At 41.8% G+C, this 14,436-nt stretch overlaps 1 protein-coding gene across 4 annotated transcripts; it reads left to right on the forward strand.

The window, feature by feature from the left end:
* Positions 1 to 328: 328 nt before the first annotated feature.
* pbxip1b (pre-B-cell leukemia homeobox interacting protein 1b) lies at positions 329 to 13,923 on the forward strand. 4 transcript variants are annotated; one of them, XM_010894433.4, is made up of 11 exons: positions 329 to 475; positions 7,079 to 7,182; positions 7,320 to 7,398; positions 7,777 to 7,835; positions 7,933 to 8,317; positions 9,423 to 9,668; positions 9,799 to 9,822; positions 10,385 to 10,437; positions 10,615 to 10,728; positions 10,875 to 11,109; positions 11,265 to 13,923. In XM_010894433.4, exons 2-11 carry the CDS (start codon positions 7,105 to 7,107, stop codon positions 12,659 to 12,661), a joined length of 2,670 nt encoding a protein of 889 aa, XP_010892735.2. In that variant the 5' UTR covers positions 329 to 475; positions 7,079 to 7,104; the 3' UTR covers positions 12,662 to 13,923. The 4 variants fall into 4 exon arrangements, with proteins under 4 accessions (XP_010892735.2, XP_010892737.2, XP_010892736.2 ...); XM_010894434.4 differs by having other exon boundaries at positions 330 to 475; positions 7,079 to 7,161; XM_020041096.3 differs by lacking the exon at positions 329 to 475 and adding an exon at positions 1,128 to 1,240.
* Positions 13,924 to 14,436: the final 513 nt, after the last annotated feature.

The raw sequence follows: 14,436 nt of genomic DNA on the forward strand, positions 1-14,436 counted from the left end.
TATCTCACCAGTTCAACGCCGGAAATAATTGTCGGTGCTTCTGGGAACTGGGAACTCTGGAGAGAAAAATATGCCCTGACTGGGAAATAAAAACTATTCAACTCTAAATTCCATGCACATCCTGAAGAAACAACTTTCCAACCTGAAGATTACTGAATTTTATGTTATTTCCCTAGTTGCTTTGAACGCAGCTCCTGTGCAGTAGGTCCTACCCACTCTGATCACCTGCGTATGTCAATCAATCTGAAAGTGTGCGTTAAGGGACACCACAGAGCGATGGCATTGGCTGAAATTGCCAGCGAGTGGTGGGACATCAGTGAACGCCCTAAAACCGTTGGACAAGAGAGCGTACTTGACAGAAGTTTAAGAGCGTGCATAATAACCTAAGTGTAGGGAGGACTGTTTTCAAGTTCAGAAGTTGGATGAAAAATATTTGACACACTTGCCGTTCATAAGGAAAGCAACTCGTTCCGAGGTAAGTGGTGTATGCATGACGTTATTTTGATTGATATTATTTTGAGTACTTTGTTTCCTGGGTCCGGATATATTAAGTAGTCTACTTTTCTGTATAAGGGATAAACGTTTTTTTTTTTCTGTAAGTTAATAGATACAGATAAAAGAAAAGTGGTGTAATGTAACTCATGTTAGCGTACACGTTTCAGTATCCATGTTCACATTTGTTTATTACGTTTCAGTCAGTGGTTATTGTTCATGGTTCATCAGTAAAGATGCGGTGTGACATTTGACAACACCCCTTTTGTCAACATGGCTGACATGCCAAATTAGGCGTCTGGAACCTATGATCTATTGCCTGGATTGTGAGTCGAACATTTAAATGTGTTATAACATTTTACAGCCTTGCACCAATACTGTCCTGCAGCGTTGTGACCATTTTTGGTAATTTTCTTTCTGCGAGACCGAGAGATTAGGCTTTTGGCTCACTGCAGACGGAAGGAACATAAATACCATTTCAGATGGAAGACAGGAACTACTTTGAAAGCTAACTTTTTTTTTTTTTTTTATTTTCCCTAAGCCTATTACGGCAAAGAGCATGGCAGTATAGAGCAAAGGGCAGTTTGCAGTGAACACCTGCAAGGGATTGCTGTCATTGGCGCATACGCGTTTGTTAATTTCTGAAGCTAATCGGTCTAGTGTTTGTGAAAGGACCGTACTCAGTCAGAAGCTCCATCAGGAGGGAGAGAAATAGGAGAAACCTCCATCCCATGTCTATCTTGTTATGGTCAGTTAAACAAAATATTTACATTTTATCTTCTTGCAAACAACTTTTATTTTTGATATTGAATTGTGGGCCACAGTAGGTCTGGATAACATTTTCTCTTCAAATGTTCCACAGTGAAAGGCCTTTAAGATGCATCTGTATGTTTGAGTGATTTCCCCGGGGCCCTGTGTGCTTTCTCCCAGTCTTGCAGTCTCTCTCATCGGCTCTTGCCTATATTTAGCTAGGCTAATATCTATTTAAGTCATTCCACGATATGCTTCACAATGCTCCATTGGCCTTAGGCAACGTTCAACGGCCCTCTCCTGGGAAGAACCTGATTAGAAGACCTAAATTACAGCGGGACAGAAGAGCCTAGGTTACTGATGTGTGTCGTGCGGTGACAAAAATGGCATGATGAAGCAGTGCCACACAATAAAAGTGAATTTACAAGTATGAATGTAATTGAAGTTAATACTTTTGGAAGTTGAAAGTAGGCTTAATTTTTTTTCTTTCTGTTTGCGATTAAGTGACAGACCCAAAGCAATGTTGATCACTGAGTCCGATTATGATTATCCTGCACATTATAGAGGGATGTACAGTTTGTGCATATAGGGGCTGGTCAAAATATTGGAAACCTCTAACGATATATTAATATCATGGAACAAATTAGTAGGGCTGCCCTTTGCCTTCTGAACAGCCATTGGGTTCTCCTGGTCCTATAAATTGGCCTCATTTCTTGGCTGTTGTAGAACCATGCAGATCAATCATCTGACCCAATGACTCCCACCAGATGGCTGTCGTACCATAACGGTTCCCCCCACCAAATTTGACAGTTTGTTGCAGACATTGTGGGAAGAAGCCTTCCTTTGGCCTTCTCCCAATATAAACCCATCTGAATGTAGGAAATGGGGTAAAATATGACTTGTCAGACCGTACTACTTTTCTCCATTGTTCAGTTCTGGGTTTGGTGCTCCTTACCCCAAGTTGTTCTTTGTGATATATGCAGTTTCCAAATGGTTCCAGTTTTGTGAATCTCACAATGCACTGTTTTTGTTGTGATTGGGTCCCAGAGGGGTTGATTCAATTCTGTGGTAATATTTGAGGCTGTGCTTTTGGAGCAATGAGCAACTGTTCTGTAAAGTGGCCATCTATCCCTATAATTGTGATTTTGTTAAAATAACTTAAAAGTAACAGTCCATTTCCACATGGTGCTTCCATTATTATTTCCACCTTTACATTTTGAAGGGAAAATCCACTGCTAGCACTTATACAGAATTTTTTTGTCTCCTTAAATAATTATGACTGAAAAATCTCTGCAGCAATATAGCTGTTTCTCAATGTCAAGGAAGGATTCTTCGAAGCCAGAATTTGGAGGATGCTACGTCATCGACGTCCGTCGAAGGACCGTTCCAATGTCGAGGATGCTCCGAATCCCACCAAGGACTGAGTCCTTCGTTCGGAGAATTTCCCATAGACGGCAAAGGATGTATATGTGTATCCTCCGCGCTCCTATATTACCCACAATCCTACGCGCACGGCTTTGCCAGCTCGTAAATGATGTAATGACGTGCACTTGGTAGCCTGTTCCATTGTATGTGTTCTTCGAATGCTAAGGAGGAGCCTGGCCTAGCCTCTGAAGGATCCTTCCTTGGAAGGACTAGTCCTACCAAGGAAGGATCCTTGACATTGAGAAACAGCTTATATATGACATTTCAAAGTAGTGGTCATTGGTTGAACGAGCTTGTTGTCTCATCCAAAATTCAGTCCTCTTGCAATTATTGTTGCCTTTTGCGTTTAGCCAATTTGCGTGTTTCCTATCTTACTTTTTCGCCTATGTTATGGAGATCTGAGATTTTATTTTGTGATAATTTTTTAAGTATTTCAAACTAAGAGCCTTTCAGGAGCCCATTAAGCCAGCCTTTTAAGGTGAATGGATTCAGAATAGCAGACTCACCAAAAAGCCTTGGAATGCTCCTCACTACCATGAATCTCAAGCCGATCCCTATGCCCAACACACGTGTGGCTGACAACCCCAGGGATGACATTGAAAAACTGGTTTGGAGTTTAATTAATGTTTTAAGTTTGGGACACTTGGGACAGGAATGATGCAATTCATTCTACACTTTTAGTTAATAAAACCTAATATACAAATTATTCCTATAGTTTAAGAAGAAATAAATGTCATCAACAATTGAATATTTAATTTAGGACATTTAGCTTTGTATATGTGTCAAGTCTCAGAATCAGTTGTAAAGGTGGACCTGGTTCTGGAAGTTTGTTTAGCTGAGGGAAGCCTGCTAAGTGGGCCTGGCTAAAATGAACTAGGATCTATCTGAAAAAGTTATTCCAAATATTATGGATTTTTTTTTTCCTGTCGTGGTTTGTTGTTACAGTAGGCTATGGTACAGCAGAGTAATGTGCAATGGGAAAATATCCAGTGTTAAAACAATAGGCATTTGAGGTTTGGGAAGTCAACATTGTTGTAGTTTGCTTCAACTACTTTACACATCACACTTCTTAAATAACACGGCTACTGTAACCATGTCATCCCCCCCATTAATGAGTGTAATGGTGTCAATGCCAGAGGTTGTTGACAAACCACATCATTCGTAAGTTTAATGTGGGTTAAGGACACTCATCCTCCAGGGGGTTTGCCAAATTTACATATGAAATGAATAACTCAACCCTTTTAACCCCACTATGTGGTTGATATGAATTCTCTTGGGAGTGTTTTGTAGCGTGTATACTGAACCTTGTTGCAACACGAATATCCCTGGCTAACCACAGTACTCACCTCCTTGGACTTGCAAAATGGATTTAAAAAGTTTTTCCCTGCTGATCAACCCCATTATCCATAATGTCAAAGTGAAAAATCTAATCTTCAAGTTTTTCTAAATTGCAAATAGAATAACATTTAATTAACTATGATTTCCCAAATTAAAGCCAATCCCCTACCCTCCCTCAGATAATTTACAGATTAGGATCTGAATGAAATGGGACATAAATCCTAATCAAAGTCAAGTTAACTACTTGCACGTAATGTAACCGATTTGACACTTGGCATTAGTTTGACATTCTCGCCAAGGAGTTGCCATGGCTATGGCAGTGATTCTGGGGCTTTGTGGGCAATTTTAGATCAACAAGCATTCATTTAAGAAACTGCAACAGTTTTGCTTAATGTTCACTAGCAAAAGAGCCTTTTTAGCATGTTTGGTAACTGCCTGGGGCATAACATTACCAAAACCAGTGGCTTGAGAATGCTGGTTATTGGACTAGAGAAGTGGGAGTTTTGAATGCCACCAGCATACATCGTTCCAAAACAACACAGCAATGTAAAGAGTACCAAAAGAGATCTCCATCATGCAAATAGAGAAGTTTGCTATGTCTGGCAGTGGATAAATTGCACACTTGTTTACTGCAAATAATTACATTTTCAAAGCTGGAACCATTTACTTTGACTGAAATCCTCCAGATATCATGTTAAGGTGTTGGCTACATTTGTAGTAATATTCAAATGAGCTCCAACACAATTAAGCTGTTCCATAACAACATTTCTGTGGGGTGACATGTCCCTTGGCCCAGACATTCATCTGCCATCCCCCATTTTGGTGTAGAAGGGGAAAATGCAAATACAATGAATTCTGGGAGCGACTTTAACGTAGGCCTTCTCTTTTCCATAGCCCTGGCTATTGTGCTTCTCATGGAGGTTATTTTGATTAGCTGCTATGTGACTGTGTGGTATGCCGGCTAGGTATGTTTATGTAAAATAATCTTTTCCCCACAGTAATTCTCAGACACTGGTATTATAGCATAACGCATGTTGAATGGGTAAGGCTCCAGTCAGACTGTGGTGTTGACTGGTTGAAGGACTGAGGCCAGTGTTGCCTTTCTCTGTGCCAGTGTTTGTCATCCCAGTCACAGCATCCCAGAGGCCAAGTCTGTCTAGAAGGCCAAGTCTGAGGACAATTCAGAATGCAAGACTGAAGACAGGAGTGCTGATGATGACAAAATCTGACCGGCTGTGAGGGTCCACAGACAAAACTGACAAGGACATTGTCATATTTGTGTTTGTGGGGCTGGATCTGAAGAGACACAGACTCACCAAAAATGTGATGAACGGCAAGTTAGCCTAGCTTCTTCACCCAGAATGTAGGCTACGGTAAAGCCATCCTGGATTCTGGGTCTTGCTGCATTATATTGCACTGTACTTGTTAATCAGGCCACTCAATATTGCTTTACCTGTTTTTAGCAGCATGCAGTGAACTGTTTCCTTAATTGATTAACAGTTTGAATGGGTTCGGCATAGTTTTTATTACCAAACAGTGCCTTAGATGGGATCAAATCCGATGGCAAAGCTGCATGCAGATTGAAGAATTCAGACATGACAACATTATTTAGAACTGGTCACAGAGTTTTTAAATAATTGCTAAATATATAGCTAAGCGGTAGCTTAATTGGTCACTGTGGTTGGTGTCTAGCATCAAGTAATTCTCTGAAACCTCACATTACCATAGTCATTAATGTGACATGTCAAAGCTTGTGACGTTAAACGTCAATAGAGGTCCCAAATGTCTTCAGGTTTGGGCTCCTACCTTGATTAATTAAGGTCAATAATTAATAAGAAACTCCTGTCGCCTGGTTGTCTAGATGTTAATGAAACCAACTTTTCTTTTCTTCCTCCCGGGCACTAGGCCCCTGATGGAGTGAGTTTGAACACACTGCTTTACATTGTTTAGCTCAGTAAGCGTATGCTACTAGTCCTGAACTGGCCTCCAAGTAGATTGATACCCATGAGAAGTTTCATGCTTCTTTGACTGCCTTGCTTTTTTGTCATAACTGTCCCCAACACTGATGTTAATCTGAGAAGACTAATCAACAGATCAGTGACTCACAAATAAGTAGATTTAATCTTGACACCACGTTAACTAGCCAGCTGAATGCTTGATATTATTAGTAAATTGGTCATGTGTCCCCTACAGATGAAACTACTGACTAACCTCATCTTGAATCTGTCCGAACAGAATCAGAGATGGTGGCAGTAAAACTGAAACAACACAATGGTATTCTGATTTTTATAAAAAAAATTATCTGAGACGTACACATGCATTAAAAGCAAAAAATAAAATCTACATGAAAGATGGTCATACTGTGCGTGACATCAGGTTTGTCCAGAAGGCCAAGTTTTGGGGACAATTCAGAATGCAAGACTGCGTGCTGATCAAGACTAACTCTGACGGGCTGTGTAGAAAACATTTAGTCTGGCACATAAGAAAAATATTTGGTTAGTATCAATAAGTAAATAATTTTTCAACGGCACAATGCCCTGTCCACTGTCCACCATGGACTGCTGCTTTGGGAATGTCTGTTCTACTCATTCAAATTCAGTGGCCTCAGTTTTGCCTGTTGCTGCCAGTGCATCTGCCAGTCAACTGCCGGGTATCCAACGGGATGACAACAAACCCTAACTACTAATTAAGGACCGAATACTCTACCAGGAACTTTCACTTCCTGTACACACACACACACACACACACACACACACACACACACACACATATATATATATATTTTGGACACCATTACAGTAGTTCCTTTGTCAGCATGGCATTGAAGGTTGAATCGTGAAGGGGCCTATTCAAATCCTGTGCATGTTAAAACAGAGGATGTAAATTAGTTTGAACAGGAGAGAAAGCCAGCCGTGATGTTCTATGCAGTAGCATAGTTAGTGAAGCTGAAGGGCCCCTTATCAATCAGCCATGGCAGACAACACACTGGGCCTCCCAGATTTAAATCAGTCTAGGAATAGAAGCATTATGGCCTTGAGGCATAGTGAGGACTTTGATGTATCCTGTGTTGCAGGTGCAGTACACAGCCACTAGGGGGTGATGTCGGACAGCAGTGGTGCTGCCAACACCAACAGCTGGACTGTCCTCCCACCTGAGGTAAACTTTCCTCCCACCTGTGTGAGTGTGCAAATGGCGGGCAAGCGTTTTAGATTTTTAGACTTTATTAAAAAGGACATTTTCTAATAAGATGTGTTACTTTACTGGGTCTGGCGTGCGTGTGTGCGCGCATGCACGTACATGTTTGTGTGTCACAGGAGACCGTTGCTGAGACACTGAGGCCTGTAAAGGGAATAAAGCACCATGAAGACAATTCTGCTACAGAGGAACCTGCAGGTACCAAAACTCATTCACTAGTATGTGAACCAGGTGGAGCAGTGGTTCTCCAACCTCTCCTGGGGACCCTACCCTGTCTATTTTGTTGGAACCCTGAACTTCCTCATCTGAAGCAAGTAGCCGAGGGCTTAATCATTTGACTCCGGCGGTGTGCTAGCTCTGGAATGCATCTATACATGGAACGGCTGAGGGTCCCCATAAGAGATTTGAGACCCACTGAGGTAGAGTACTGCAGCAGAAAAACACCAGGTACCAGAACCCATACCATAATAGAATATACCCTAATAGAGTATCAGAACACTGATACCAGTAGGAGAACCTGCAGACACAACTGCTTTTCAACTTGTTAAGGTTTAATATGTCTGTCTGTGGTATCAGAGAGCAGGCCCTGTGAGGATGCATTCTCAGCTCAACACTCTCCTGTGAAGCAACAGCAGGTTAGATTTCATAACATCCCACCTAGATTCATACTAAGCTTGAGGAAACACTGACTAGTCTTGAATTCTAACATCTTTTCTACACTTCCATCCCTAGGCATCCTGGGAAAAAGAACCAGAGAAAGGCGGGGGTAACGCTGACCTGCCCCCTGGTTCCAGCCCTGCCACTGATGATTCCCAGAGCTCCCTGTTAGATGTTCCCTCCCTTTCAGGCGCCCACCCAGAAACACACGGCCAATCCAGTGGCTTCCCTAAGAGTCAGGCTCCCCCGTCCCCTGGCCCCGATTCATTCTCTGACTCCTACTCACATATTAGCTCCACCCCAGACCTTGAGGAGCATCCTGCCTCACAACTCACCACTGCGCTACAGGAAGAGGTGGGGCTTGTCCAGGAAGAGGAGGGGCATACACAGGATGTACATTGTGACAAAGGGCTTGGGCAGGGAGTGGAGGAGGCTGATATAGAGGTCAAAAAGTCAACAGGTGAGACACAAGGTCCCTATTGGATAGGGATGGGTATGTATCACAATACACATTACGATTCAATACATCACGATATCACAACTGAATCACGATACTTACTATAGTGCTTAAGAAAACCTCAATTAATATTAGGCTATATACTTGAAAGGACACTCTTTAGCTAATCCCCATGGGTCACCCATAATAATAAATAAAAACTCAATTTAAAACGACTTAGAATTTCTTAATGTAACCCTTTAAAGTAAGCACAAGGCAAATCTCTGGACATACACGTTTTTATAAATGATAAGGGGAAGTATGTGGCTTACATCTTTTGGCAGATGCAGGACGTCATCGTGATCAAGCTGCACAAGCGAACCATTTGAGGGCAGACAACTTTATTTTAGTCTGACAGACAAAACAAACCGGACAATTAGTTGTTAGTTAGCCGGCTACACAGCTACTGCAACGCTTTCCATTACTAGACTGAGCAAGCAACCATTCAAGCTCCACAGCTGATGTGCTTGTCTATCAAGTTTTCACAACAGGGTTGCTGTTGTCATCTAAAAGATAATACCAACATTTCACAGCATAAAATATGGGCAACACAAAACGTATAGCCACAGTTTATTTCCGACTCACCTCGACATCATTATCGCTTTCAAGGACGTTTCTAACCTTGTATCACCAAGCAACACAGAAACAATCCCTTCTGACGTAAAAAGTCGTGGCCGCTTTGGTGCAAAAAAAAGGTAAAATTACAGGATGCCCTTCTCTGGTTTCCTATTAATGACAACATGGGAATACAGTAACAGGCTTTTATCAGGTAGATTTTGTGATATATATACCTATTGTTGTTAAAGAAACGGGACCGCTACAGTAATTTAAAAGACGGCTACCGACTGCAGAATGAATAAATAAACATTGATTCTAGAGATAAGAATATCTATACAATATTGTGAAAAAAAGAATCGCGATTTTACATGAAATCTTTGTATTGGCACAGCACTACTGGAGCACCATGAGAAGAATACCTTCACGGTCATTTATGCTTACAGTTTAGTGTATGTAAAAGATCAAATTCACTAATGTACAGTTACTCTACTTTTCTGTCTTTCTGGGCCAGACTCCCGTCTGGATGCAGAGGCGGTGGGGGAGGTGGAGGGAGTGTCAGGGTTGAGGAGGAGAAGGGGGTCTCTCCTAGCGGCTGTTGAGCAAATTGGCAGGGAAGAAGAGGAGGAGGAGGAGGATGAGGAAGAGGAAGAGTTTAGGATTCCACAGCCGAGGGAGGTAGAAAACATGGGCTTTTCTCTAAACAAGTGCATCCTGGGAGCTGTCATGTTGCTGGGCCTCGGAACCATCTTCTTCTCAGGTGTGTGTTGCTGTGGTTACATGTGTTGCTGTGGTTATGTTCACCATGATGACTGTGGTGATGTCTGTGTGATGGGTGATTCAGTTTTGGTCCCAGATAAAGGTCTTTCTGAGACTGTATTGTCTTCCAGGTGTCTTCATGGACCTGAACGACGGTAGGCATTGTGTGCGTGCGTGTGTTGCAGTGGCTTTATGCAGGTGAATGCTTGCACAGTTTTTGTGTGTTGGCTGTGTCAGGTTGTTTCACAATGTTTGTATGTGTCTGCTCCTGTCTTGCTCCAACATTGGCCACTTTTTTACATTCAGGCTAAAAACCTGTATGATTTCTGCCTTCATACTTTATTAATCTTTTAATAATCTTTTAACCATCATAAATGTAATGGTTTTATTTGTATGCTTTGTCTGAGATGCTCAATTTATTTCTAGTATGCCTGATGTTTGCTTCTTCTAATGTAAAGCACTGAGTTGCCCTTTGTATGAAATGTACTATACAAATAAACTCTGATTCACGGTGGATTGCATTCTTTTTTGGTTTGTTCTTAGGGTGAATGTGCAGTCATTGCTGTACTGTCCTCAGTGACATACTGTCTGCAGTTTACATGTGATAGGATGAATGTCTATGGTTGTCTGGATTTCATACTATTATTACAGTGTTATAATGTTCTGTAATGTGCTGTGTTAGTCTTAAGATGTTTTATAACAGTTGTTTTCTCTCAGAGGGGGACCATGATGCCAGGGAGCTGAGAGATACAGAGGGGCTGGGAAAACAGGTCTGTCTCAAGTTGAATATTTTTCTTTATCTGATGCATCCTGATGCTTCCATGCAATATCCTCTCCCCCAATTTTGTTCTGTTCAGTACTCTCCTCTGGTTCTCTGTAATTTTAACATTTGCATGGTCTTTGTTACATGTTATTGTGTAAACTACATGGCGTGTGTGTTGTCAAAGGAATGGCTGAATCCTGAGGTTCCTCCACCTCCTGTAGATGCTGGCAGTACAGACCATCTTAATAAACTGGCTAAAGAAGACCCACAGATAGCTATACTGCAAGCCCAACTTCTGGTAGGCTTGTCTGTCTTTTTCTCTTGTCTCTATCTCGTCCGTCTGTCTCTTCCTTAATGTTCAGAGTGTATGCGGTAGTGTAGTGGTGTGTGTGTGTGTGTGTGTGTGTGTTGCCTATATCTCACAGGGTCATCTTTTTTAATCAGGCACAGAAAGAGGAGCTAAAAGTAGCCCAGAAGCATGCAGAGGAGGAAGCAAAGGAGCGAAATAAGAGAGAGGAGATAGAGAAGGAGCACAGTAGGCTGAAGAACGAGATGGCATCACTCCCCCTCCTTCAGAAAGAGAATGAGAAGATGAAAAAAGAACTGGAGTCTGTTGCTGTCTTACAAAAAGAAGTGGAGACCCTCCGATCCACCATGGCTGAGTTATCACACATCACAGGTACTGAGTAATGTCAGATAGCTGGCTTGCTTGAGCTTGTCTTGCAATTGAACAAATGGAATTGTTTTAAAACTGGAAATCCCACCCAGCTGGTACTCCAGGCCGGCTACATGCCATTCAGAACTTCTCTAATTGTTTTTTGTTTCTTTCCTTAGTCAAGGAAGAAACTCCTCCAACAGTTTCTGCGTCTGTATCACCCACCTCTGACCAAGCAGGGGATAACAGCCGGAGTAAGGCGTATACAATAGAGAGGGAAGCCAAGAGATCAGGCACCGCAGAGAAGAGAGGGAAACATTGGAAGACTGAGAAAACCGAGCAGGGCAAAGACTGGAATAAGGATGAGAAAATGGAATGGACTGAGGGAGGGAAGAAGGATTGGAAGGTGGAAAATGAGTGGAAGAAGGGAAAATACAACCTGGAAAAAGAAGGCAAAGAAAGGAAGGTAAAAGAACGAAAAAATGAGTGGAAAAAAATGGATAAGAATGGAGAGGGGAAGGAAGATCAATTTGGCAGATCAGGTGAGGCCAAGCCAGGGAAGGTCACAGAGTTTAAGGAGAAAACTGAGAGAAAACCCTGGATGGTGGAGAATGATTGGGAAAAGGGAAAACCTAAAAGATGGAGTAATGGAAAGGAATGGGAGGGAAAAGAGAGAGAGAGCAAAAATGGAAGGTGGATTAAGGATAAAGAGGAAGGGAAGGGAGAAGAGCAGAAAAATCTAAAAGATGACAAGTGGAATAAGAGAAAAGAGGAGTGGAAGGGAAAAGTGGAGAAAAATCTAAAGAATGAAGGTAGGAATAAGAGAAGTCAAGAGTGGAAGGAAAAAGAGACGGATCTTAAGAAAGATCGGGGGAATAAGGAAAAACAGGAGCGGAAGGCAGAAAAGGAATGGAAGAAAGGTAAGGATGACAAAGACGGTGGCAAAGAATGGAAGAAAAAGGAATGGAAAGGAGAGAGAGCCTGGAAAAAGAGTGAGCGGAATGAGGGGTGGAACGCTGGGGACGGGAAGAAGGGCACATTGAATGAGAAATATGAGAAGGAGCACCGACAACACTCCCCAGAAGGGCAGAAAGAAAGGTGGAGAAGAGAGAAGGGCCCCTCCCAAAGCCATCGTCCACCCCCACTGGAGCACCCGGAGTACTGGAGCCACCAGAGGAAGCGACTGCACCACCAACTCAACCCTGCAACCCACTGCAACTCCGTGGACGTCTGTGCCCAGGCGGAGGGGCTGCAACCTGTCACCATGCCGGAGTTCCAGGAGCTTCTCCTTGATTTCCTGGCCAAGGCAGAGGGGCATGGGGTTGAGCCCGCCAAGACCGAGGAGCTCAGCAAGCTAATGGCAGAGTTCTTCAGAGACGGAGTGTTCATTCATGACCAGTTGAGCTTTAGGGACTTTGTGGAGGATGTGGACGACATCTTGGAGGATATGGTGGGAGAGGACAACGAGGAGCTCGAGGAGGCAATGGATGGCTTTGAGGAGGAGGCGTTGAGCAAGTTTGCAATGCCAGGAGGGGGAGGGAGGGTGAAGGTGACGAGCGGCAGAGGACAAGCATGATGGCATGGGAGGGGAGGAAATGATGGACGGAGAAGGTCAGGGGTATGAAAGGGGGAGCAATAAATTAGGATGAAAACACTCATATGCATGTGCAAACAAATCCAAATTGTTCACTCTTGTCTACTTATGTCTTAAATATTAATCAATAGATAATCTGTTTTCTCAAGGCCGTTATTGGCAACAGCAATGAACACGTCGTTTTATTTCAACAGTTTGGATATATTACACAGACAAACAGACAGACAGACAGGCTGTAGAACAAATTGGTGAAGTTGCTGATGGGGCTAAAGGGATGTTATGAGGTCAGAGGGTGGTATTGGGGAAACGCTGTGTACCTAGCAGTAGCTTGTCTGTCAGTGACCAATCCTAAATCAAATCCGTAGTCTCTTACAGTAACCAAGCACATAGAAACCCATACCACCCAGAGCCACTAGCCTAAAATATCCATGTTACACTTGAGTTTATTTCATAATGAGGAGTGGATTTTTTTCAGCTGCTGTAGATGACACAAGTCTTTTCACTGGCAGCTTGAGGCATTGTTAGTTTTCATAGATGTCCGACTTCTGTTAATTTTTGTTAACTTAATTATATTATAAATCTTTTTGTCTGAGTATTTTTTTGATGAGTATATTGGTAGAGTACAACTGGTGAGAAGTGAATGTAGTTATATTAATACAGGTCTTTATTTCAGTTCAGTGATCAACGCACTGTAAGAGGGGCACTAACACGTATTGTACATTTACATATTAAAAATCAAGGTTTTTAGAAATGTTATAAGGTCCCTTTTGGATGAAGATGAAATGGAACTGATATCATGATGCAATATGTTCATATTTAAGTGTTTGTTTCAGGAAAGGAATGTAGATTTAATGATTAGACAGCTAGTATAGGACTGTACATATGTTCTGTCTAATGTTATGATTAGACGGTATACATGTACAGCCCTACCTTGTGCTTTGCAAAATGGTCACTAGAATTTAAGTCACACAAGACATTTTCTTAATTTCTTAAATTAAATATGAATTTTTACCATAACATCTTATTAAATAGCAGTTAAAAACCAGAGGACGCAGGACTTTAATTCTTACATTAGAACTGTAAAACCGGATGATTGAGAAGCACATCTCCACTTATTAAAATTACTTGAATGAATATTCCAGCTGAATCCCATTTTTGCTTATGCCAGTAACTGTAGCATGTATGCCTGAAATTTGCCAATGTTCTTGTATTGAAAGCAATATAATAAATTACACTCCTGAAGAGCAGTTGTCGAGTTGTCTTGTTGAAATTAGCAGCTTTATTTTTATAGATAAGGGAAGTTTGAGGTGAGATTGAAAAACAGTTCTGACTATTTTTAAACTGCACAACCACTTATAAACAAATAGTTTTCACTTCCCCTTTCTCAAATGCGTGGTCTTTAATGTTCTGTCCTTGACTTCATGTGTAGAGTTTTGGCAGAAGAACCATACAGTAGCAAAGCAAGCTGTATCACAGAGGTATTCCTCGGAAGCAACAGGAAAACGTAAGTTATAAACAGGGAACACTGAGGAGAAAATGTTTTCACTTTGATAAGATTTCTAGTTTTCCACTATAATATCCATATGAATTTTTTATTTATTTTTATTTTTACTATTAATTACCAGGTATTCGTCATTGTTTATTTCAGATACTCTAATGATCGTGTAATTGAGGTTTGCTCGGGTGTGAAGTATACTGTAAAAACTGCATGTGTTTTTCATGCAGGTGGAGACCTCAGGATGATCTGGGTGTTTTGG

The sequence above is a fragment of the Esox lucius genome, chromosome 20 (assembly GCF_011004845.1).
Source record: "Esox lucius isolate fEsoLuc1 chromosome 20, fEsoLuc1.pri, whole genome shotgun sequence".
NCBI lineage: Eukaryota > Metazoa > Chordata > Actinopteri > Esociformes > Esocidae > Esox > Esox lucius.